A 24,697-nucleotide genomic window follows, 5' to 3' on the forward strand; every position below is an offset into this window, starting at 1 on the left:
GCGCCCCCGCCGCCCTTTGTTGACGCCGGCCGGGCCGGTGCGGTCGGATGCGCCGCGGCAGCCCCGGGCCCCGGCTCGGAGGCTCCCGGCGGAGAGGAGGCGGCCCGCCCGGGCCCGGGACCCCGTGCGAGGCGGCGCCCGGCCGAGGGGCTGCGTAGGCCCCGCCCGGCCAGGCCCAGCCGGGCCCTGGACAGGTCAGTGTCCGTGGCGGGGGAGGGGTTCACGCCAGGAGGGGGCCCGCGGCCCGCGCTCGTCGCACTGGAAGCCGGGCACCGCCCTCCGGTGCCACTCCCGGCCCGGGCCTGCTCGGCTGCCAGGCCGTGCCAGCCCGCGACTCTCGCCCTCTCGGCGCCTGGGAGGTGCCCTTTGCCTCCCCCGTCGCCGGGGACCCTGCCTGCCCCGCACTCCCCCGGAAGCCGCTGTGTCAACCTGGGCGTGCCGAACGCTTCCGTGTGTCCGCGCCCCTGCCCCCGGTCCCCGCGCACCCCACCCCCACCCCGTCCTCCGGGGACGGCCATCCACCGGGGGATGGACCGGCCGTTTAGGGCCAAGGTTGCTGCCGTCCGCCGCGCTCTGTTGGTAGGGGACTGCTTCGCTTGGAGGGCCTGCCGCTTCGCTGGAGAGTTTTGTTTTTAATCTAGTTCAGTCTCACGAGGTTTTTAATTGGATGGAAAGGGACAAGCTGTTCTGTGTCTGTCCTGTCTTCCATTTTTAGAAGAGCGTTTTCTCCCTTTCTGTGCCAAATGAAGGTATACTGAATTGTGGATTCTTTACATGAAAATCGGGATTTGCGAGATTCTGTTTAAATTGAAGTCCGCAGAGAGGGGAATAATTTGCCCAAGGCTAGGTTGCCATTAGTTTAATGATGAAGCTACCATCTGAACTCCTGGCCCCTGACTTCTATATCGTTGGATACCACCAGTCAGTGCCAGTGATCCCACCTCTTCGTCCCTTCCCCACTCCTGCCTTCGATACCTAAACAGATTTCACTGACATACTTTCAGTTCTGATCAACTTTCCTTTCCTGCCTACTCCATAGCCAGAATGTTCCCCTTCTTCCAGTGCGGTCTACAGACACACTCTTTTATTCTTTTTCCTGCTTTACAAATCAGTGACAGCTTTCCCCTTAGATGTCTCCCATCCTAGGGCTCTAATCCCCTCCATTAGCATATTGGGCCCAGAGGATCCCTTGTTGTGAAATAAGCAACCGACCTAAATCCACCATATGTCCCCGATTTTTCTAGGACAGCCCCAATTTAGAATCTTCCATTCCATTGTCTATCAGCCCAAGTGTCTTGATTTTTGGTTTAGAAAATAATGTCACTTTAACTGTATCAGACCCTGCTGTCCTGGCCTTTTCCAGCCATTTGGCTCTGGGGCATAACTGGGTAATCCAATTATCATTCACCTGGGATTTTTCTTCTCCTCCTGAGTCAACCCAAATGTTGGAACTGCCAGGATTCCTAGGTGAGTCTGAAAATGACAGGCTAATGAAGGAAAGAAATTCCTTGTTGCACCTATATTTCTGCCTCCCTGCCCTCCCCATCTTTTATTCCAGTACAGGGCAGCAGACCTGTGGCAGTGTCTGTGGATTAGGTCACAGGGATGTAGGGTCTCATATCATTCCACTGTAAAATAGGAAGAAAGTAACTAAGTGTGTTGATTATAGGGCAGAAGGTTCTGTCGGGAATCTTAAGATGCCTGCACAGCTAAGTAGTTTTGGTTTCACCCAGATTAACACACTTTTATTAGGCTCCTGCTTCATGTAAAGCCTTGCCCTAGGCACTGTGGAGAATATAAAAGTGATTTTCCCACGTAGCCCCCAACATCTGGATCTGTATTGGGAAATATCCACCCTTTTTGAATCAGCTGATAAACTGTTTCTCACTGTTTCTGTCCCTAAATTCCAGGCCCTGCAAAGCAGGAACCAAAGTTTCTGGTTTGGCTCATTCCCAGGGGCTGGCTTGTTTCACAGAGGGTCCAGCAGATGGGTAATGGTGCTCTTTGGGCACCTGCCCTTTCCAGGCACTCTGCATCATGGGAGCCCTGCCCACCCAAGATCTGTTTCTAGGCTTGTCTACACACACTGGGAAGGATAGATCCCTTTTCCCCTCCAACCTTAATCTTGAGAAAGTAGGTGGTTTCTTGGTCTGTATTTCTGTTGTTCTTGAGTTGGTTTCTCAGTTACCCAACTGTGTTTTGCTTGAGCCGTCTCTCCTGTTGTCACTCCTTTTTTTTTTTCTTTCCTTTTTTAAAGCTGTTGTTTTACTGAGATGTGGCACATAGATGCTTCAGGAACATTGGTATTTCATCATGTACTCACTGCCCAGCTTTTTCCAGTTCTCTTCCAGGTCCTGACATAATTTCTAATTTACCTTTGTCAAGCACACTCAACGTCTATTATTTCCACTTCCCTCAAAGAAAGGAGGAAACTCCAGCTCTTCTTCCTCCTGTCCCTGTAATGATTCTCCTGGCTGTAGGCCTCGTCAGCTATTGCTTTTCTGCCTTTCAGTAGAGGATAACCTTTTAGGAAGCTGTTGTTCTGTTTCTCTGGACATAAGTCCTCTGTCACTGACTTTCTAGTCTAAGCTGATTGAACCTGAGACTTCTGTTCCTGCCACCAAGACCCCCTCCCCCATCTATGACCCTGTGCCTGTTACTCACTCTGGCTCAGCCCCAGAATCCACTCTTTTTCAGACCACATCCTTCTTCCTGCCTTACTCATTTCCTGTCTCAGATACTTGGGATCCTTTAGTTCTGATCTTTCCAAGGGAAAGAGAATAAACTAAGAGAAGAGGAATACATGGATAGATGGTCTTATAAACTTGAGCTGTTCTTTCTCTGGTCTTACACACTCTCACATAGGCTGTCCCCTCCCTAGGTTTTCTTGTTTAAGAAAAAAAGAAATGATGACTGTCTCAGGATTAAAAACCCCCACATGTGAGTTCATGTCTTTTTGTTTTGTTTTGTTTTTTTTCTACTGTTGTGAATGTGGAAAGACAAGAACTTATCCTCAGACTCATCCTCTAAGTTTCTGCCCTCCTTTGGGCTGTGGGCCTCAGGCTAGCCATTTGGTAACCATTTGCCAAATAAAGTTCACCCACAGCCTATCAGAGTCCCTTGCTGGATCAGTAAGCCAAAATAAAATTTAAATTTACAAAACTAGGGAGTGCAATGGTGGTTCGAGTTCTGATAGTGCTGCCCCACGCTAGTAGGCTTTTTACCAAGGGTTTTATTTCCCCCCTCTTCTTTGAGTCATTCCAAGTTCATATTAAAGTTTCTCCCAGCTATTCAATGTCATTTGATCTCCAGACAGACTTGGTCCCGCCCTCAAAAAGATTCTCTTCTGAAGAGATACATCTACTAGAGAGGAGAGTCGGGAAATGAAAATAAGGAGTCTCCATGAATGATATTTTCTCTTTTATTCCCTTTGTTTTGAGCCATTTGGCAACTGGAAGATGAAGATGATGACTTTCTGTGGTCAGGAGGAATGTCACCAAAGTGGCTGGAGAGAGGATGCTATTGTGTTTTCCACCCCCGTGGAAAAGCAGGCTGGGGACTGCTGCCTTATGCAATCTGCCCTCCTGAGGCCTTTGTGCCAGTAACAGAAATGACTCTCTCTGCAGTGACTTGGCACCTTGTTTGTTGGAAAACGTGGCTGGACTACCCCTCAAAGTGGATGTATGAACGTGTGTAGCTTTAGGTTTTAAGAGCTTCTATGGCATGGTTCAGACTATAATGTGAGTCACCGTTTAAAGATTCTGCTGTGTTTTATGTTAAAAAACTAAGAAGTATGCCTATTTAAGATTACTGATTCATCTCTCGAATAGATGCAGGTTTCATTTTGAGCACTAACTTCTTTCAGAATTTCACTTGGAATTACTAGCTACATCAGACCACTGATTTGAGAAACTCAGAGGCAGACCACCTTGAATTCAACTTCATGACACTTGAGGAGTGGTTAGGAAACTAATCAACCATTTGTTTATCCAAGACAAAAACCTTAAAGATTCTGGATTTTGTCCCATCAGTAACAAAAGTAGAGAATGATAGACGCAGCCAAGCAACGGGCTGTTTTATAGTTAAGCAAGAGTTATACAGTTATGAATGTTAGGGGTTTTTTAAAAATTTTTTTAATGTTTATTCATATTTGAGAGAGAGAGAGTGCGAGCAGGAGAGGGGCAGAGAGAGAGAGTGAGAGGAAGATGGATGATCTGAGGTGGAAGCAGACTCTGTGCGGACAGCACAGAGCCCGATGCAAGGCTTGAACTCACGGACTGTGAGATCATGACCTGAGCCAAAGTCGGGTGCTTAACTGAACCACCCGGGCGCCCACCAATGTTAGTTTTTGAAGATAGAAGGTGTAGTAAGAACCATAACGCGTAATTTAATACATTGTTGTGTGATTCATCCTAAGATCATCTCAGCCAGCATGGTAAACTTAACAGGTTTTTTTTTTTTCCTTCCCCTTCCAAATTATTTATAGTTTGTGAAAAAGGATGTGCTTTTCTTTCAATTTCCAGATAATTTTTTTTTTTTTTTTTTTTAGTTTAGATAAGTCTAGAAGAAGAGCACATTCTTTCTGCATTGCCAGAGAAAGGATTGTTATTAAACAGGGATTGCCAGTTCTGACATAAGTTCAGATGTTGAAGAGTATTGCCGTTTACTATTAGGACAGCCTTTAAAGCAAATATCTGTTTTCTGGATGATTTTCTTCTCAGCAGAGAAATTTATTATAGCTTCTCTTAAAAAGAGATGACTGTCAGATGGAGTGTCCTAACCAGCTCTTCCCCAGTAGATTAGAAGGACCGGGCTCGACACTGAAGATCGAGACTATTGGCAAGAAAATGAGAGCTCATGACCACCGGGGGTTATTGTTAAGGCCCTAGCTGCATGGCTGTTATGTCTCAAATACTATATAATTATCCCTAGTTACTGATATCTTGAGCGTATTTGAAACCATCCGTATGTGACCTAAATCCATACAATCCAAATCTATATTAATCCAGTCTATACTAAAACATGTTTAAAACAGTCAAAGCAAATGACACTTCAGATGGAAACAAAGTTAATACCAGTCAAATACTGTTTTTTAAAAAAATCGATTAAGTCTATATTTTCAGGCCTCCAGTGGTCAGTATTAATGTGTTCTGTCAGCTGATTGGTAGGATAGGAAGGTGATTGCTGACTTGGACAGTGGTTTTAGGAACGGAGTGATGTTTTCCAAGAGCAGAAATGATCGGGAGGATTGGTTTGCAAGTTAATATCACCATCCCATTATATAGATAAGACAGCTGGGACTTAGCTTTTTCCCCCTCTCTGTCTCCCTCCTCCTCCTCCTCCTCCTCCTCTTCTTCCTCCTCCTCCTCCTCCTCTTCTTCCTCCTCCTCCTCCTCTTCTTCCTCCTCCTCCTCCTCTTCTTCCTCCTCCTCCTCTTCTTCCTCCTCCTCCTCCTCTTCTTCCTCCTCCTCCTCCTCCTCTTCCTCTTCCTCCTCCTCCTCCTCCTCTTCCCTCTCTTCCCTCTCCCATTTATCTAAGAATATTAGTGCTCCTGCACTTGGTGAATAAATAAGCATATCAGGCAACATAATGGCCTTTACTTTTATCAACCTGAAAATTATTAGAGGATTCACTAAATATCTCTAGTCGTTTGTGTGTCTTTTTTTAACAACTGGATTTAACAAGAAATCCATCTTCCATAATTTTACCTTCAGCCTTTAACTTCTTTCCACAGGCTAAACTGCCTTTGTAGTTTAGTTGCTCCAAAGTTATCTTTTCTGGTTTCTGGGGTTCTGCACTTCTCTGTGATACCCTGGGACTCCTTACGAAAGAACTGTGTACAAAGGGAATGTAGTGAAAGAACTGTGTACAAAGGGAACATAGTGGTTGTCTCGTCCTTTGGATTAATCACTGTTGAAGGTGAATTGAGACCTTTGGTTTGCCCCGAAGTCAAGTGCATTTCTGTTATGTTGTAGTCATTGTCAAAGTGGAAGTAACTTTTTTCCCTGAAGCCTGACCTCAAAAGGACAAGGACTTGACACCCTGAGTAGCCCAGGGTGTCTGAGGAACATGAAAGGTACCTGAGTTTGGGCCAGTGGGAGAATAACTCTGCCCCGAGGCTACACGAAGCCAGGCTCTATGAGAGCGAGATTAAGAGATTAAGGCGGGTTTCCTAATCTCTCAGGTTTCAGTGGTGTTAGCCCTCCTGTGGCCAAGTCCTGCCTGATCCGTGTGTTGTCCCTGCATTATCTTATTGAATCTTTACTGCAGCCATGTGAGACAGGTCTAAGTACCCATTTTACGGATAAGGAAACTAAGGCCTAGAGTAATTTGTCCAGGATTACAAACTAGGATTTAAGCCTAAGGGCTTTCTGATCCTAAAGACTTAGCTGCCTTGTAGCACAGCTTCTAAATGTGATCAGCGCCACATATCTTACATATAAAAATTCTATTCGCTGTAACCTTGTAAGATAGGCAGTGTGATCCTCTTTTCTATAGACGGAGAGACTGAGGCTCAGAGCAGGTACCAAGTGCTCGCAGCTCACAGGTAGTCAAAGGTGGAGCCAGAGGATGAACCCAGAGCCAGAGTCTTCCTCTGCCATGTTGACGTCCACCTCCTGTGATCTTGAGGTCTCTCGTGCACAGCCTCTCCCACTGGTTCCAGACATTTGGTCTTTTGAAGTCCTAGCATCCGCCAGGGAGCCGTGATGGGAGAGTATCTGGGAGCCCTCGGCCTCCGCCTTGGATCCCGCGAGAGGTAGCTGCGATTCCCAGGTGCGCCGACCTGTCCTGTGGGAAGTCACCCCTTGGCCCTGCAGGTGCTGCTGCCGAGTCTGCTGGGTCCGTGGGCCGGGAAGCCGTCCCTGCAGCTGTTCGGAAACCCCCGTTGCTCCCGCTGTCCTGACCTGTATGGGGGAGGGTGGCTGTCCGCTCCATTGATTCCTGCCTTCATCGCCGGGGGTGGCAGCTTGGAAAACATTCAGCTGTTTACAATTCAGCTTATGTACACTGTGGCTGGGGATTGTGGGTGAGTCAGAAGGGCTGCTCTCTCGGCCTGTGTCCTGAGAGACAGCGTGAAAGTCAGCTGTATGGTAATGGCTGCCAGGGAGGAGGAGGAGGAGGAGGAGGAGCCCTCCCTAGCAGATGCCTGGGCCGGAGCCGCTCAGCCCGGATGCTTCAGGTCTGAGGAGCACATCTGCCCTCCGGTCCTCTTAACCCGGACTCAGCAAGGTCGTTGGGCCGTGTCACTGAGAGCGGGTGTGGGGCTACCCGGCTCAGCCTCCCCTTGCGTTCTGCCGGCTGGCTTCCCCGCAGGAGTCCAGGCGTGGACCCAGAGCCTCGCCCTCCTGCGACTGCTCGGCCAGGGGCCCCGGAGCCCCCTGTGACAGGAGCCCCCTGTGACTCTTCCCCTGAAAAAGTTACGAACATTGGGCATTGGTGCCTCCTGCCTTGTGATACTCAGAAGACCCCCGGGGTAGGAAGGGGCCTGCGGTTTCCCCGTGACTAAGAGCTCCTTTTGTGCATGTTTTAGAAGCTACTGTCTTCCACATACAAGGCAGCCACCCTTGCCTTGGTTCTGAAATGCACACTTTTCCCCTTCTGGAAAATTCAGATGCTAGACTCCAGTCCTGTGTGATCTAGTGCCCATGATCCAGAAGGATCACTGTCCACTCCCACCCTTCCCACCAAGCCTGCTGTCCCGAAATTGGGAGGAAAGCTGTCTGCTTATCTGAGTGGCTCACAGCAAGGTGTGAATGACCACAGGTGTCTATTTACATTTTAAAGGTTGTTAACCAAATGATTCTCTTTAATTGATGGACTCGTGAGGTCCCAGGATGGAGCCATCGTCCTCCTTCTCTTGCCCCCTTGCCCTTTGTCCCCCCATCTACCTGTGTCTGCCCACCCCTTTCTCCCTCGTCACCACCCCCCTCCCCGCCACTTCAGTTTCCTACTCCCCCCCCCCCCCCCACCGTGGGGCGGTGGTGGGGATGCCAAAAAACGTGTTTATGAAATATCTGACCTTCCTCACTTTCAGAATGGCACCAATTTCTTTACTTTTTTCTTTCTGAATAACTAAAGAGACTGTAAGAGTGGCTGGTGGGGTTTTCCGCTGCCCTCAGCTTACTGTGCTTTGTTACTACCCACCAGATCAGCTGCTCTCTGCCTCCTGGATATGGTTTCCCTGGGCGTTCACTTCGCAGGCGCTCCACTCGGGCTCTCTCTAGAGCAAGTGGTTCTTCAGGAATCCTGCTGTCCCCCATCCTGGCCACATGATTAGGCCTGCTAAGCTGAGGCACAGTGAGCATGATTTCAGAGCCAGGGGCATGGAGAGAATGCTCTCTGTTGTATAAGCAACCTTGTTTTGCCATTTGTCGAGCAGAATTTGCTGCAGGCAAATGACCCATGTTATCACCTACTTTGCTTCCTTAAATTCTTTATTAACTTCATTAGCTCTGTCTTACTCCTGCTGCAGTCAAGCAAGGGTAGTTAGAAGTCTTGTAAATTAAAATACTCCTCCTGTCTGGAGAAGATAGAAATGAAAGCCACGGACCATGCTGAGGGGGCAGGAGACGCTCCGCTTGCCTTCCATGTCCTCTGAAGCAGGTCTTCAAGGACTTGCTTTAGGGGCACACAGAATGAATAGCCAGACCACCTGATATGCCCATAATAACTGTTAGTACTAAGCCATGTTCCAGCATAACTGATTTTTGTTTTATCTGCACACGTGGAGAACATCAGACTTAGTTCTAAAATGACCCAGATTTCGCATAGCTGTGGCCATCCAGACCTCTGTCTTCAGTGGGCAGGAGAGCTCAGCCTCTCTAGACACCTAGTGACTGCCCCTGAGGCTGGGGCCATTTTTATAGGAGCCTCCCAGGCTCTGCCTCTAGAGGTCATCATGCTTTCCAGATGCCTAGAGCCCACACCCATGTTTCGAAGGGGCCAAGGAATCCAGCACTCCAGCCTTCAGGGCAACTTAATGCCCCTCCTTGCTGAAGAAATCCCCACCCTAACGGGATGAAATGGGCTAAGGAATAACTCTTGTTCTTCGTGACCAGGTACCCAGAAATGCCGCTCCTATAGGAGGCACTGGCCTAGCTACTCTCAAATCATTATAGCCTCGGAAAGTAATTTACAAATCTCAGATGGTGTCAAGTTCCCTGTCTGAGACTGAGGAGACTGGCGAAGACTGAGACCATGGGTTCCAGATGATCCAGTTTAACAGACATTAAGTAGCTGTCCTATAGCGGGCATGGGTTAGTTCCTGAAGATACAGAGGTAACAAGACATAGCCCCTGCCTAAAGAAACTTGCTCTGCCTAGCACAAAGGACGAACCCCAATGCAGATAATCTCACAAACAGGCTGCCGGGTGGTCCACATTTCTGCCAGAACCTATGAATGAGACCAGAATTGAGAGGCAGCCTAGAGGTTGAGACCTACATAATGTTAACAACTGCCCCAGAACATATGTGCTGTTCATTCCTATCTGCATACTTGGCCCTTTGTGGGCAGCTTCATTAAAAGACTAGATTCTCCCTCCCTGGCCTGCCTCCCGCCCCCAACCCCCCACCCCCAGCCCCACCACCCGCAGCCTGTCGTGCTCACGGCATCCTGGCCTCCACCTTTCAGATTTGGGTGCCTAGTTGTGTATAATGGCTTTTGAGACCTGTGGAAATCTTCAGCAGCACCACCAGCCTCAGGACTGGTCAAGAGAATTGAGAAAGCAAGAATTCCTGAAATAGAGTCTTTCTTTCTCTCTATCTTTTATCTGGCCGCAGGGCCGGCAGGACAGGTTTCTGCAAGTTTCACTATTAAGCTGCTTTCCCTCCAGCAGGCTGCAGAGCAGTCTGGGAGAGCGGGAAGCAGATTAAATTAATCTCAGAGTGCTGAGCTTGGCAGGGGGTGAGATTGTGTTTGGTCATTCCAGAAATAGCCCAGACTCCTTTGTTCCTAAAGCAGATGAGGAGGCCTTGGCCCACAAGAGGACTGCCAAGCAAATAGTCGCAAACCTTTGTATATTCGTAAATCGCCCTCCCTCTGTCCCTTGGCTTCTGTCTCTTCTGCAACCTGCCCGTTATAATGGGCAGTGATAGCTTCTAACGTTAGGGTGAAAGGGTTTATTTGTTTATTCTCCTGCTTAATAAGATCCTTCTTTTAAAACTGAGATTCCAAGAAGTCTTTGCTTCCCAGAGTTAAGCATCGGCTCTGTAGACTCGGAGCTACTGAAATGTATCTGTTCACTACTGTATTTGGCGTGAGGGAGGAATCTGACCTCAGGAGTTCTGCCTGCACCGCCCCGTCTTGCAGTGCTCCGGTGCACATTAATAGACACTGCTCCGAGACACAAGAGGGGAGGGAGTAGTGGTGGGGGAGGGAGAAGAATCAGGCAAGGATGGAGAGATCCCATAAAAGGAGACAAGGTATCAGAAGCAGTTTGGTGATGAATATCTAAAGAGCCAGAGGTGGGAGTGACCCCAGAATTCAAGGAGAAAGGAGTACTTCCACAGAGGAATTATAAACCAAAACAAGGGAGTCCTGTGGCTCCCTCCTCCTGTGCTCTCAGTCAGGAATGTGACCATGTTTCAAAGAAACAAAACAAAAATCTTAACCAACCCCATCTCCTAGATCAGTGCGCTTGAGTTTTCTGTTGGTGTTGATTGGGTCCCTGACTTTAAAGGATGTAAACAGAGAACACCTAGGATGATGATGAACTTGCAGCCTTTCGTGGAAGGAATAGAAGAAGCAGAGGGCGTTTGGCCTGAAGGAGAGAAGATAGAGTGTGGTCGTGAGTGATACGCTTTCTGACACCAAGAGCATTTCGTGAGCACTTCTAGTGTGCTGCTCTGTCAGGGGATTATCTCCTGCGGTCCTCATAGCCACCCGACACTGTAGGGTAGGTGGTGTTACTGTCCTTAGTTTACAGCTAGTGAGAGAGCTAGTCTCAGAGAGACCACGACTTGCCCCTAATTCGTTTGAGTGATAAAGACCAGTCTCTAAGCCAGGTCTAAGCCTGTGTTTTTGCCCACTATACAAATGCAATTGGCCTTCTTCTGTATGGTCTTAAGGAGCAGAAAGGTGGGCAGAAATTAACAGGAGATAGATTTTTGGCTCACAGGAAGGAAGAACTTTTTAACCGAACTGCCCGCACTGGGAACAAACCACTCCAGAGGTAGTCCGTTCCTTTGCCATCCAGAGCTGTTCAGACAGATGCCCCAAAACCACTGGGTGGTGGGAGTATTACAGAGAAGGTTCAAGCATTGGTAAGGGAATGAACCAGACTTTCTAATCTTGTGATTCTGTAATCTGTAGTTCATTAAAGAAGTCAGGAAATATTTTACTAGGCTCTAATTAGATGTAAATTGCCACCATCTAAAAATAAAATGTTAACTTCTATAGTCAGCTCTATATTTTAACAGCATTTATTCATCAGTTTAAGTAAAATACATGTTTCCTTGCCTATTTAAAATATTAAATAAAAGAGAAAATGTAGTTCTGTAAACGCAGGCTTAAATATTTAACATTTAAAAGCAGAGAAATTTAATTTGATTGATTTGATTTGATTTGATTGACCTGGTCCTCCTAGTTATCCATGGGCGGTTAAGAAAAGATTTTTTGATGTAGTTCCCAAACACCTTCATAGTTTAGAGAGGCGAATTCCAAAGGGGAAAATTTTCATCTCTACAGTAAAGTCAAAGCTGTCAAAAACTTTTTTTTCAAACGACTATAAACACTTAAAGGAATTTTTCCAACTTGCTGGTGTGAATGTGTCTCAAACAAAAATTAATTTTAAAAAATCTCATCATTCATATCTCTTGGATGGCTCGTGCTCAGCTCTGAAATTTATTATAGTTGAATTACTGAGGTCTGATTAGTGAAGGCATGTGTCATAGTCGATTCTTTTCTATCAAAAAAGATTTATCCTGGTTTATTGAGCATTAGGACTGCTAATAATAAAATGAACCAGCTATAAACCTTTTCTAAAATGTGTTTATTTTTATTTCTTATGCTACATATCAGACTCTGAATTCCTGTTCCATGGTGAGATTTTCAGTGTTTAACATGAAATAAGAGCATCGACATACAAAGTTTTATGCAAAAATTACTAAACTAATGTACTGAAATCGTTTTTCAAGAATGTAACACACACAGGCAGGGTTACGCTTAATATCAATAGGCTTGTTGTAATAAAGAAATGGCTTTTTCTTTCTCTTTTTTTCTTTTTTAGGAAGTTCCAGGTTACAGGCAATTCAGCTCACACAGTTGGTGTGGAATGGGCCTGGGAAGGGGGCGGGGAGGGGACTGCAAAAGTGAGGTAATGAGGGTCTGTACCTCTAAATCATGGAGCAGCTCAGGAGAGGGGCCGACAAAGTGGAGAAGAGGAGGGTCCCCTGTGGTGTGTTCTGTGTAGGCACCTTGACACGCTTTTTACAGCACGCTGTCAGGTCCTTCAGAGGAAGGCCAGCAGGCCCGCAGGGGAAGAGACCTCAGGAGGGGAGGACTCTGGTTGGCTAAGGACTGGACTGGATGTGGAGCTGAGAACAGGGAAAGGGGCTTGATCAAGAGCACAGGGCCAACAGAAGCAGCATAGAGCCCCCCACCTTGGGGGAGAAATTGAATGCAGGTGTGTCTTAATGCGTGACCCCCAATAACCAGCCTCTTATGGATAGCACCGTGTTCACTTGGGGCTCAACCCTCGTGTTCCCTTTGTGTTCATCTCTGGGGTTTGTACTTTGACCTTTCACAGGCTGCTTAAAATCTAATCCTTTTCCTTGGAAAACTTTATAGAAGGTTTAACCTCTCTCCCCCAGACCCCATCACACCCCAAGCCCTGTACCTAGTGCAGCTTTTCATCCTGGTTGTAGTTATCACCTTAAATACATTCTCTCCCTTGAACTGAAGATTGCCTTGTTTGTCCAGATCAATATTGACTGAGGTCTTAACTCCCAAAAGAGAATTATTATCTGTTTGACTTGGTTAACTATTCTTAGCACAGTTGGGAAATTAAAAAATACTGCTAGCTGATTAGCTGCCTGGTTGCAGGACCGATTATAGTCCCACTTGGTGGTGTGTCCATCAAACCTGCCAGTTTTAAGTGGGTCATTGACAGAGGGGACTGCTTGCTTCGCATTGTCGTTTGGCTCCATGGAAAAAGCCAGGCACATGCTGAGTCCCTGCCCTTCCTTCTGCTGGTCTGGACCCAGTTCTGACCTCCCCTGCTTGTGTTTTCCTACTCTCCCCTTGTACAGAGACAGGGCAGGGCATTGTTCATGCACTGACCGACCTCAGCAGCCCCGGCATGACCTCAGGGAACGGAAATTCTGCCTCCAGCATCACCGGCACTGCCCCCCAGAATGGTGAGAATAAACCACCACAGGCCATTGTGAAACCCCAAATCCTGACGCATGTTATCGAAGGGTTTGTGATCCAGGAGGGGGCGGAGCCTTTCCCGGTACGGACTACTTCTTTTCCCCTCTTTTTTTTTTTTTTTTTTTTTGAAGTATATTTTGGATGTGTATTAGAATATTTTTACATTTCCGTGTAAAATGTCCAAAAATGTAAACAGTTTGCTTTTTCCTTGCTAATTTCCCCCCCGCAAAAGAATGTCAGAGCCATTTTCTTTCTAGGATTGAGTGTCTTCCTAAGGTCCAGAAGGGATCCGTGATTAGGAATAATTGGCAAGGTCCCTTGGTTAGAAGTTATCCACACACAGACTCAGCCATGTTCCTGCCTGGTGATGTGTGACCCCCTTAGTTAGAAGGGAATTCACATTGGGGTGTTGGGGGAAAGATGATGGGTTTGGGGAAATGAGACCTCGTTCAGTTTTGAATGCCAGAACCTCTGAATGGCAAAACTTTAGCTAATTAGAGAACAAAAGGAAACCGTAGAACAAAATTTTCAGGATGTGTCTGAGATGAAGAGAAGAGAACAGGGTTGTAGCCTGAAGCTTCTTTTCTGGTGACAGAGCCTTGAAAAGAGAATGAATGAGAGTGAGGGGTACTTTAGAAAGGCCACAATCCGATGTCTCCGATGAGAGCATAAGACCAAAGGGAAATATAAAAGAATCAAGAAAATGGCTTGTTAGAACAAAACACCCACAGCTGATTCTGTGCGGTGTGAATTGGTGAAGACAGGTGATGCTCTTATACAGGTGGGAGGAGCCCAGAGCCAGGTGCACACCAGCCTCTCCCGTGATGAGATTATCTGGCTGTTAGAGAATACCATCTTCATGGGATGCCATCTGCCTTCTGCTCATTCTTCAGGTCCCTGAGTGGTTGGAACAGTCAGCAGAAGACTCTAAGCTTGATTGACTGAGCTGGCTGAACTGCCCTTCTAAAATGCCAGAAGACAAATAGGTTCTTGTCCTCTTTCCCTCTGAAGGTTGTTCAAGGCCTGTGGCAAAGAAATCTACCTGGAGCACCTTAGCTATAAGTAGCTCCAGCCCTGTCACGTCCCCTCCCTCATTAGACTAGGTCTTGGCCTTGGTCTCCTAGAGAAACACCAGAAACCAACCGATCTGACAGGGCGGATGCAGATTGAATGGCTCCCCCACGGCATCGCCCCAGAGATCTAGCCACCAGGTTGCCTGCGCAGAGGCAACGAAGGAAGGACCAAGAGTGAATAAGCCCGTCTAGATCCTGGCAGCCACACAGGGCATTTGCTCTGTGGCCCAGAGTCCATTTCCTCCTGCTCTCCTCCATGGCTGCCTGTGTCTCTGGCTTGGGTAGAGCAGCTGTAAGGTGGGGAAAAGTAGGAAATGAAAAAATGGTTGCCGAGTCCCTCTAGTGTCATATATATACTCACACACACGGCCTCGGCTGTATTCCTGCCCGGTGACATGTGAACCCTGGGTCCTGGCAGCTTCGCTGGTGGTGATTTCTGCCTCCATCTCTGCCCCTCACTCACTTGGAAGAGTAGGTATTTTCCTAACCTCCTAAGCCGTCCTTTGGTCCTGGATTGAAGCCATCCCTGTACTTGGGGGACAGTTGTCATCTTGCCTCCTGAGCTGCTCAGCAGAATAGGGCCTTGAGCAAGGCACACTTGGATGATGATGTGGAGGCTGGCATCTGCACCTAGATGCTTTATATTTGTAATTTTGATGAGGCTGGATAACAAGGCAGTGTCTCCCACCTAACCCTCATGGCCTCCATGTCACCTTGTCCTCTAGGTGGGACGCTCGTCCCTGCTGGTGGGGAATCTCAAGAAGAAGTATGCACAGGGGTTCTTGCCTGAGAAACTTCCACAGCAGGATCACACCACCACCACTGACTCTGAGATGGAGGAGCCCTATCTGCAAGGTAGGCCTCTCACACCCCAAATGCCTTCCGATTTGGCTGAGCTGACCGGGAAGTAGACAGGGCCACAAAGGCGGGCCTCGCACACTTCCTCTAGCCGTATCCATGGAGGAACCCTGGCCAGAGAGTGGGTTAACATATCGATCTACCAACCATTTCCCCCGGGCCCTGCCCCCTAGAAAACGAAAGAGGGAAAGTCCCTGCCCTCGGGGAACTGTTTGTCCCCCGCCTCTCCCCCAGCCCCGCTCTGGCCATGCACAGGATTCCAAGAGTTGCTTTTCCTGTGGGAGTCGCTGGCAGGAGGTGGGAGTGGGCAGGCAGGAGTGCCCCTCCCTCGCTGCCTCGGGAGCCGGCCCTCGGGCGCCACAGTGGCCAGGCGACGACTGCACTTGCAGCAGGAGCCACTGACTGAGTGGGGGCTGCGTAGGATACAGAACTCCTGGGTTCTGTGATCCAGGGCAACAGCCGACCAGACGGGTCACGGTAGGGTAGGATAATTCCAGATCAGTTGTGACAGCATCCAGAGTATTCCCCACGAGCCTCCTCTCTTCCAGAGGGGTGCTGATTCTTCACCACCTGTGTTTGCCTCAGGCTCATAGCACTCGGACAGAAAACCTGTTAGGTGTCCAGGGGTCCATCACCAAACACCACTGCTACTGGCCAGGGTGGAAGAAACGTCTCTTCCCAAACCAGCGGCGAAAGCAGATGGGCATTTTCCAAGCCAGACCACCACTGCATGCCACAGCTGTGGGGACATGAGGAGGAGGCAGAGCAGAGAAGGGAGGCCTCGTGGGGTCCTGTGGGGGTTGCTCGTCTTTACACTTACTCTAGTTTCCATACTTTCCAGAATCCAAAGAGGAGGGTACTCCCCTCAAACTCAAGTGTGAACTCTGTGGCCGGGTGGACTTTGCCTACAAGTTCAAGCGTTCCAAGCGCTTCTGTTCCATGGCCTGTGCAAAGAGGTGAGTGGCCTCAGCCCTGTCGCTGTGCCAGCCCTTCCGCCTCCTCAGGATCGCACCTCGTGTCGTGTCCTACCTCCCTTCAGCGATCGATCGTCCATCCTGGGAGACCCTAGGTGTAGCTTATCTGCATTCCGTCTTCCTCCACCTGCCTGGAAGTGGCACCGTGTGGCTAATCCGCCAGGTCCTGGAACCCAGAGCTCGAGTGAGCAGCCCCAAGTCCGAGGAGAGGAGGCAGTGCTTCAGCTTGGCTGTCCCTCCTGGGCCCCGTTGAACCCGTCCTCTTTCCCTGCCCTTGGCAGCTACTGTCCCCATCAGGCAAGCCCTCCAACAGAGGCTTCGCGCCAAGCCGCTGTGCTCATTGTAGATGTTCTCTTTGTGCGCTTCACCCAGCGTAGACCGATGATCCTAGTCAGACGCAGCGTCGTTTACTGCGTGCCTGCCACGTGCTAGGCGCTGCTCTAGGCAGTTGATACGCCCTGGGTCATCTGGTCTTCAAAATAACTGTGAGGCAGGCATAACTGCTGTGCCCTTCACACGCGCTAGGAAACTGAGGCATAGAGGATAAGTAGTTGTGCCGAGCGGCATAGTTGGGGAGTTAGACCCATCTGACTCCAGAGCCCTATGTGGTCTCCATACCACGGCAGAAGAGGCACCGATCCCAGAGCCCTGGACCCTCAAAGGAATAGAACTCTCTCAGTCCCTAGGCAGAGAGGGGCTCCGCATGCCGGCTGGAATAAGGCTGTCCTCAGCCCTGTGCTGGAGGTAATCAGGGTACCTCTGTGAAGCTCTGCCAAGCTACAGGCATATCTCATTTTATCATGCTTCCCAGATACTGCGCTTTTTACACATTGAAGGTGTGCGGCAACTCTGTGTCAGGCGAGTCCATCGGCACCGTTTTTCCAACAGCGTTTGCTCACTTCTTGTCTCTGTGTCACATTTGGGTAATTCTTGTAGTATTTCCCTTTTCGTTATTATCACATCGCAGCGATCAGTGATCTTTGATGTTCCTGTGATTGTTCTGGGTTCTGTGAACTACTGCCATATAAGATGGTGAACTTAGTAAACGTCATGTGTGTTCGGAGTGCTCCACCAACCGACCGTTCCCCTGTCTCTCCCTCTCCTCAGGCCTCCCTATTCCTTGAGACACAACAATGTTGAGATTAGGCCCATTAATAACCCTACTGTGGCCTCTAAGTGATCAAGTGAAAGGAAGAGGCACAGGTCTCTCACTTCAAATCAAAAGCTAGAAATGATTAAGCTTAGTGAGGAAGGCATGTGGAAAGCCAAGATGGCCAGAAGATAGGCCTCTGGTTCCAAACAGTTAGCCAAGTTGTGAATGCAAAGGAAAAGTTCTTGAAGGAAATTAAAAGTGCTACTCCAGTGAACATGCAAATGATAAGAAAGCAAAACAGCCTTATTGCGGATATGGATAAACTTTGAGTGGTCTACATAGAAGATCAAACCAGCCCCAACATTCCCTTAAGCCACAGTCTAATCCAGAGCCAAGGCCCTGACTCTCTTCAATTCTGTGAAGCTGAGAGAGGAGAGGAAGCTGCAGAAGAAAAATCTGAAGCTGGCTGAGGTTGGTTCATGAGATTTAAGGGAAGAAGCCATCTCGTTTCATAAAAATGCATAGTGAGGCAGCAGGTACTGATGTAGAAGCTGCAGCCAGTTACCCAGAAGATCCGGCTACAGTAATTCAGGAAGGTGGCCGTGCTAAACAACAGATTTTCAATGCAGACAAAACAGCCTGTTATTGGAAGAAGACACCGTCTAGGACTTGCGTAGCTAGGGAGAAGTCTGTGCTTGGCGTCATAGCTTCAGAGGACAGGCTGACTGTCGTGTTAGGGGCTAATGCAGCTGGTGAGTTGTTGGAAGTTGAAGTCTATGCCCATGGACCATTCTGAACATCCCTTAAGAATTATACTACATCTACTCTGCCTGTGCTCTGTCAGTGGAACAACAAAGCCTGGATGACAGCACATCTGTTTATGGCATGGTTTAGTAAATATTTTAAGTCCACTGTTGAGACTTACTGCTCAGGAAAAAAGATTTCTTTCAGAATATCACTGCTCAAGGAGCCTGGGTGGCTCAGTCAGTTAAGTGTCTGACTTCAGCTCAAGTCATGATCTCATAGTCTGTGAGTTCAAGCCCCACGTCGGGCTCTGTGCTAACAGCTCAGAGCCTGGAGCCTGCTTTGGGTTCTGTGTCTCCCTCTCTCTCGCCCCTCCCCCCCCTCAAAAGTAAACATTAAAAAAAAAAATACAGAATGTCACCACTCACTGAGAGTGCACCTGGTCACCCACAAGCTCTGATGGAGATGGCAATGAGATTCCATGTTGTTTCCATGCCTGCTAACAAATATATCATCCATTCTGTAGCCCATGGATCAAGGGGTCATTTTGACTTTCAGGTCTTTTTTAAAAGTGCATTTTGTAAGACTCTAGCTGCCATAGATCGGGATGGTGGATCTTGGAAGAGTCCATTAAAAACTTTCTGGAAAGGATTTGTCATTCTAGATGCCTTTAAGAATATTCAGGATGCATGGGACGTGCTCAAAATAGCAACATTAATGGAGTTTGGAAGAAGTTGATTCCCACCCTCATGGATGACCATGAGGGGTTCAAGACTTCAGTGGAGGAAGTCCTTGCAGATGTGGTGGAAATAGCAAGAGAACCAGAATGAGGAGTGGAGCCTGAAGATGGGGCGGGGTTGCTACCATCTCGAGATGCAACTTGAATGGATGAGGAGTGGCTTCTTATAGAGGAGCAAAGAAAGTAAGAAAGTGGTGGGTGGAATCTCCTGGTGAAGATGCTTGTGAAGATTGTTGAAATGACAAAAAAAGGATTACATAAACTGAGTTGATAAATTAGTGGCAGGGTTTGAGAGGATTCCCAATTTTGAAAGCAGTTCTGTGGGGAAAATGCTATCAAACAGCATTGCACGTGACAAATCGTCCATGAAAGGGAGAGTCCATCACCATGGCAGACTTCATCGTTGTCTTATTTTAGGAACTTGCCCCAGCCTTCAGCACCCACCACCCTGATCAGCGAGCAGCTGTTGGCATCGAGGCGAAACCCTCCATCAGCAAAAAGGTTATTTATGACTCACTGAAAGCTCAGATGATGGTTAGCAATTTTTAGCAATAAGGTATTTTTTTATTTTATAAAATTTTTTTAACATTTATTTTTGAGAGAGAGAGAGAGACAGAGCACAAGCAGGGAAGGGGCAGAGAGAGAGGGAGACACAGAATTAAAGCAGGCTCCGGGCTCTGAGCTGTCAGCACAGAGCCCGACACGGGGCTTGAACTCACAAACTGTGAGGTCATGACCTGAACCGAAGTCGGACGCTTAACCAACTGAGCCACCCAGGCGCCCCAGCAATAAGGTGTTTTTAAATTAAGGCACGTACTTTGGTTTTTTTAGACATAATGCTATTGCATGCTTAATAAACTCCAGTGTAACGTAAACCTTACTTTTATATGCATCAGGGAACAAACAGAAGTCATCTGACTCTCTTTATTGCGAGTCCTCTCTGGAACCGACCCTGCAGTGTCTGTGAGGTGCGCCTGTACCTCCCAGCAGGACTGCAGGCAGCTGTCTTCTGGCACCAGTGACGTTCAGTGTAGACTATGTCGGCCACGAGTTCTTCACATGACCCGAGTTGTCATGTTGAGCACATGCCACATGTTAGCTCATGTCACTGTTGGACCGAGTTCAGGAAGTGAGCCGTCTCATCCCCAGCTCCAGATGAGGAAACTGAGGCTCAGAGATCCAGTGGCTTACCCAGAGTCACACAGCTAGCAGTCAGTGGTAGACCCAGGATCGGCGCAAATAGACAGACTCAGATGTTGCTGGAGAGCCCGGCTGCTGTCATGCTGCCCGAGGCCCGTACTCCCCATGACTGTGCTCTGACTTCCGTCCTTCCCTGACTCCGGCAGGTACAACGTGGGGTGTACCAAACGAGTGGGGCTTTTCCACTCGGACCGGAGCAAGCTTCAGAAGGCAGGAGCCACGACCCACAACCGCCGCCGGGCCAGCAAAGCCAGTCTGCCACCACTTACCAAGGATACCAAGAAGCAGGTGAGATGCCGGCTTGACACAAGTCCCCGCCAACTTCCCTTCTTAACAGGCCTGGGACACCCGCATGCCTTTCCCCCTGCTGACTAAGTATACTCTGTTATGTCCTCATTTCTCACAACCTTCTCAGGTCCCTTAAGGGGCCCTTGCATTTGGACCCATGGATGCTTAGGGGTGGTTTCCCTTGCCCCTTCCTCACCTCTCCCCTTCCAGTTTGCTTCCATCCTTCTGGGAGCATGGAAGTGGGGTCTCCTCTGCCTGGCCCTGTGAAGAGACAAACCGTCCCGGTTATCTCATGTCTCGCATGGAGGGCGGGGTGGGGAGGCAGCCTATACCCTTTCCCCCACATCTCATTGGTTCTTTTTGTTTTTTTTCTTAATGTTTATTTTTGAGTAAGAGAGAAAGAGCATGAGCGGGGGAGGGACAGAGAGAGAGGGAGACACAGAATCCGAAGCAGGCTCCAGGCTCTGAGCTGTCAGCACAGAGCCTGACACGGGGCTCGAACTCACGAACTGTGAGACCGTGACCTGAGCCGAAGATGGCCGTTTAACCAACCGAGCCACCCAGGCGCCCGTCATTGCCTCCTCAGACACAGAGCACTGAGTTCTTGAAGCCTCTACCAGGACCATGGGTATTCATTCGTTAACTATTTTGTAGCCCCAGCCGTATGCTGAGAGGCGCTGTAGCGCTGTGAGGCACTAAGGCTCTAAGTCACCCTGCGGGAGCCCACAGCCTAGTGGGACATTTCAGAACCTGATGTGTTTTTGCTGCTTGTTGTCATAAACCTCTTTAAGACTGTGAGGAAAGCTGCCATCCAACATGCATATGCCCAGGAAATTCTCCATGCTGTTTCGTAGACCACACCTGAAACCCATAGAGCCCTGGTTTAAAACCCCACATCTAGAAGAAACAACAGACATAGAGTCAGGTCATTGCCGTGCAGTGCGGTGCACGTGCCAGTACTGGGAGGACCAGAGAGGGGACAGCCCGGAAGATGCTTTGATCTAGGAATTCAAAGGTATATAGTCGTGGACCAAGTAGAAGGAGGACACCACTTGCTTTGCCCGTCACTCTGCTAGACGTGGGTGGTTCTCCCATCAGGAAGCCAACCGTTCTCCCTGCCCCCCAGCCAACAGGCACTGTGCCCCTCTCGGTCACGGCCGCGTTGCAGCTGACACACAGCCAGGAAGACTCCAGCCGTTGCTCGGATAACTCAAGCTATGAGGAGCCCCTGTCACCCATCTCAGCCAGTTCGTCCACCTCCCGCCGGCGACAAGGCCAGCGGGACCTGGAGCTCCCTGACATGCACATGCGGGACCTGGTGGGCATGGGGCACCACTTCCTACCAAGCGAGCCCACCAAATGGAATGTAGAAGATGTCTACGAGTTCATCCGCTCCCTGCCAGGTAAGACCCCTGACAGTCCCACACCTGCCCGGGATAGCATCGCCGGGAGAGAGGGAGAGACCTCCCCTCCCCCGACCAGGAAATGACTCAGTTGATGACTCAGGCTCACGAACGGGAGTGCAGAGATGAGTCAGTGAGGTTCCCGCCTGGAAGAGTGTACTTTCTAGTTCAGAACACAACTGTAAGTTAAATCCTGTGCCTGTAATGAGGTGTATTTGCTGCCATGGTGAGCCGGCTGTGTGAAATGCAGAGGGGACGGTGAGTCGACCCCGTGTCTCTCCTGGGACAGAGTGTGAGAGGAGCCAAGTGGAATGTAGGCAACCTGTCAAGGAGAAAGCCAGCAGAGGACTGTGTGAGCTGGAAACCGCGGGTGCGCAGGCCTCGGCCAGCTAGAGAGATGGCACCAGGGGGGGCGTGTGAGCAGAGGCACACAGATGTGCAAGTCTGCCGTGTACCCAGGACTGCACACAACCCTGGCGGGGAGTGCACGTGGTTTTGAGGGCTACAGTTTAGAAATAAACCCTGGAAGGCAAACCTCATGTTATTCACAGATGCTCTCCGTGGGATCACACAACCTCTCTACTGTTGTTTCTGCCCAGTCTCACCCAGCCGCTGGCCACGCCAGGTACAGAGGGGCTGCCACAGGCCTGGGACTCCAAGCCTGGAGTGGAGATAGCGGTTGAGAGCACAGCCTTGTGTGTCAGGACTGGGCTCGCATCCCGGCTCTGCCCCTTAGCTCAGTGTGTTAGTCATCCGTTGCTGCGCCCCCAGAATATATCCCCACACGGTCACTGTCGGGAAGGAATCTGGGAGTGGCTCGGCTGGGCAGTTCTGCCCCAGGGCCTCTCACAAGGTTGCGATGAAGATGTGGCTTCCCTGGGGCTGCGGAATCCTGTTCTGAGGTGCCGCACTGCCCTGCTTCTTGAGGAGGGTATGGCTGCTCACAGCGGGTGTCAGTTCCTCTCAGTATGGGCCACTCACGCTTGGGTGTTCCCAGGATGTGGCAAGCACTTGCCCCACAGCTGGTGGTCCAGGACATCAGGTGGAAGCCTTGGTGCCCCTTTTGATCTAGATTCCGAAACCATGTGGTGTCACTTTCACACTGTCACACCGGTCGTAAAACCACGTGGTGTCACTTTCACACTGTCACACAGGTCGTGCCTGCGGGGGCATAAAAGGGAAGCCAGGTTGATTTGGAGCTGTCTGAGGGCCGATTACCATAGTTCCCCAGTCACTGGCCCCAGTGATTCATGTCCCTCCCTCAAGTAGACCACCCCCACCCCCACCCTGACCCCATAGGACTCATTCCATGACAGCAGGGGCTCGAAGCCCAGGATCTCAACCAGCGAACTCAGGTCCAGGCGTGGAGGAGCTCCTGCGGCCGGTTCCTCTCGATCTGAACACCCGAGAGCTAGAGACACATGACCCGTCTCCTTGCACAAACCCCAGATCTGGCGGGACAGGCACAGGGTCACCACAGTGGGCATGCTTGTTCAACAAGGGGAAAACGGGGGATACAGGAGCCATGGCACTAGTTCCGAAACCTAGCACGGACACATGTTGGCATTCCCGAATTAGGACTCAGAGCCTAGGGGTGACTTTCTTTCCCTTTCTTGGTTCCACCCTCTGAGTCATCCTTTCTTTCCCATGAAAGGCAGCCTGGGCTTTCAGCAGGGGCGTTTTCTCAGCCTGTTTGTACTGCTCCTCATTTTCTATGACTTCTGACCCTTTCGGTTAGAGCAGTGTCTGTGCGAGTACGATTCTCTTAAAATCTTTGTGGGCTTCCTATGCGAGTTGTTGGGATTCACTCCATTAGACAAAACCCATACCCAAAAATGCTCCAAGGTAAGCCTTCCTCTCTGTCGGCTTCTTCTGAAGCTGGGGGACAGTGCCCCTAACCTCTCAGAAGTTCCGCTGTTGAATGGCGAGGATCCGTGAGGCACGCCCATGACATCCTTAGAGAGCCCTCTGAGGCAGCACCTTCATGCTTCCAAGGTCTTAGCGAAAGATTGATCACACCCTCAGTTCCGTCTCTAGCCCGTGTCCCACGTCCTGGCTTTGACCTCTGCCTAGAGACTACCTTGTAGTTTCAGCCTCATTTGCTGTCACAGAGGCTAGCGATTTTCAAACCAGCCAGTCCTAGCTCCTTGATGTGGAACAGTTCTGCCTTTTCCTCGCCTCTCCTCAGTTTCCTGTGCACAGCATCAGACACCAGGCGAAGCCTCTGGCATTCTGCTGGAAGCGTCCTCAGATTGCTCAGTTCGTGAGGCACGTTAAACTCACCGCGTGACCCCCGGCGGCAGGGTGGCCACATTTGCTCCGTTTTTTCCGATTTCCAGGAACAGTTTCCTCACTTTCCTCGAAGCCTCACCCAGTTTCCTCACAGGCCATCAGACTCCCGCCGAGCCTCGAGCCTCTCTGAGTGTCTGAGACGCCTCACTGACTCCTCACGGTCCTTCCAGCTGCCGCCTCCTGGCCATGGAAGCACCCCTCTTCCGGGAACCGAACTTCATTCGTTACCCCAGAGCGTAGTGGCTGCTCCCCCGGGTTCTGTGGGTCGGGGATGCGGCTTAGCTGCGCAACACCGGCCTGGGCTCTTACGAGGCCTCCATCAGGATGGCAGCCAGAGTGCAGTTGTCTGGCTTGGAGCCGAAGGACCGGTTCCAAGGTGCCCCACTCAGGCAGCCTCAGTTCCTGTCCACCTGGGCCTCTTCGGAGTGCTGCTCCAGGGTCCTCACGATACGGTCGCCAGCTTCCTCCAAAATAAAGCAAGGTGGCAGCTGCTGTACGCTCGGTGACCTAGGCCTGGAAATCACACGCGGTCACTCCTGCAGCACCGTGTTGCTCTGCTGGGTCCGCCCAGTCCATTGAGGGGAGGGTCCAGTGAGGACACACGCGTGAATGAGGAGGTGGGACCACTGGGGGAGTCGCTTGGCCTCTGACGGCAGGATGGCCT

The 24,697-nt window shown here is 49.8% G+C and overlaps 1 protein-coding gene across 5 annotated transcripts in view; it reads left to right on the top strand.

Annotated features, from left to right (window-relative positions):
- Positions 1 to 24,697, top strand: part of PHC2 (polyhomeotic homolog 2) — a 116,776-nt gene that overhangs the window by 90,556 nt on the left and 1,523 nt on the right. For 3 of the 5 annotated variants that reach the window (XM_049617539.1, XM_049617542.1, XM_049617538.1), the window contains exons 10-14: positions 13,249 to 13,451; positions 15,168 to 15,297; positions 16,142 to 16,256; positions 20,197 to 20,338; positions 21,465 to 21,741. In XM_049617539.1, the coding sequence (XP_049473496.1) occupies positions 13,249 to 13,451; positions 15,168 to 15,297; positions 16,142 to 16,256; positions 20,197 to 20,338; positions 21,465 to 21,741 (867 nt within the window). The other 2 variants (XM_049617541.1, XM_049617540.1) reach the window with 2 other exon arrangements.

The sequence above is a fragment of the Panthera uncia genome (assembly GCF_023721935.1).
Source record: "Panthera uncia isolate 11264 chromosome C1 unlocalized genomic scaffold, Puncia_PCG_1.0 HiC_scaffold_4, whole genome shotgun sequence".
Taxonomy (NCBI): domain Eukaryota; kingdom Metazoa; phylum Chordata; class Mammalia; order Carnivora; family Felidae; genus Panthera; species Panthera uncia.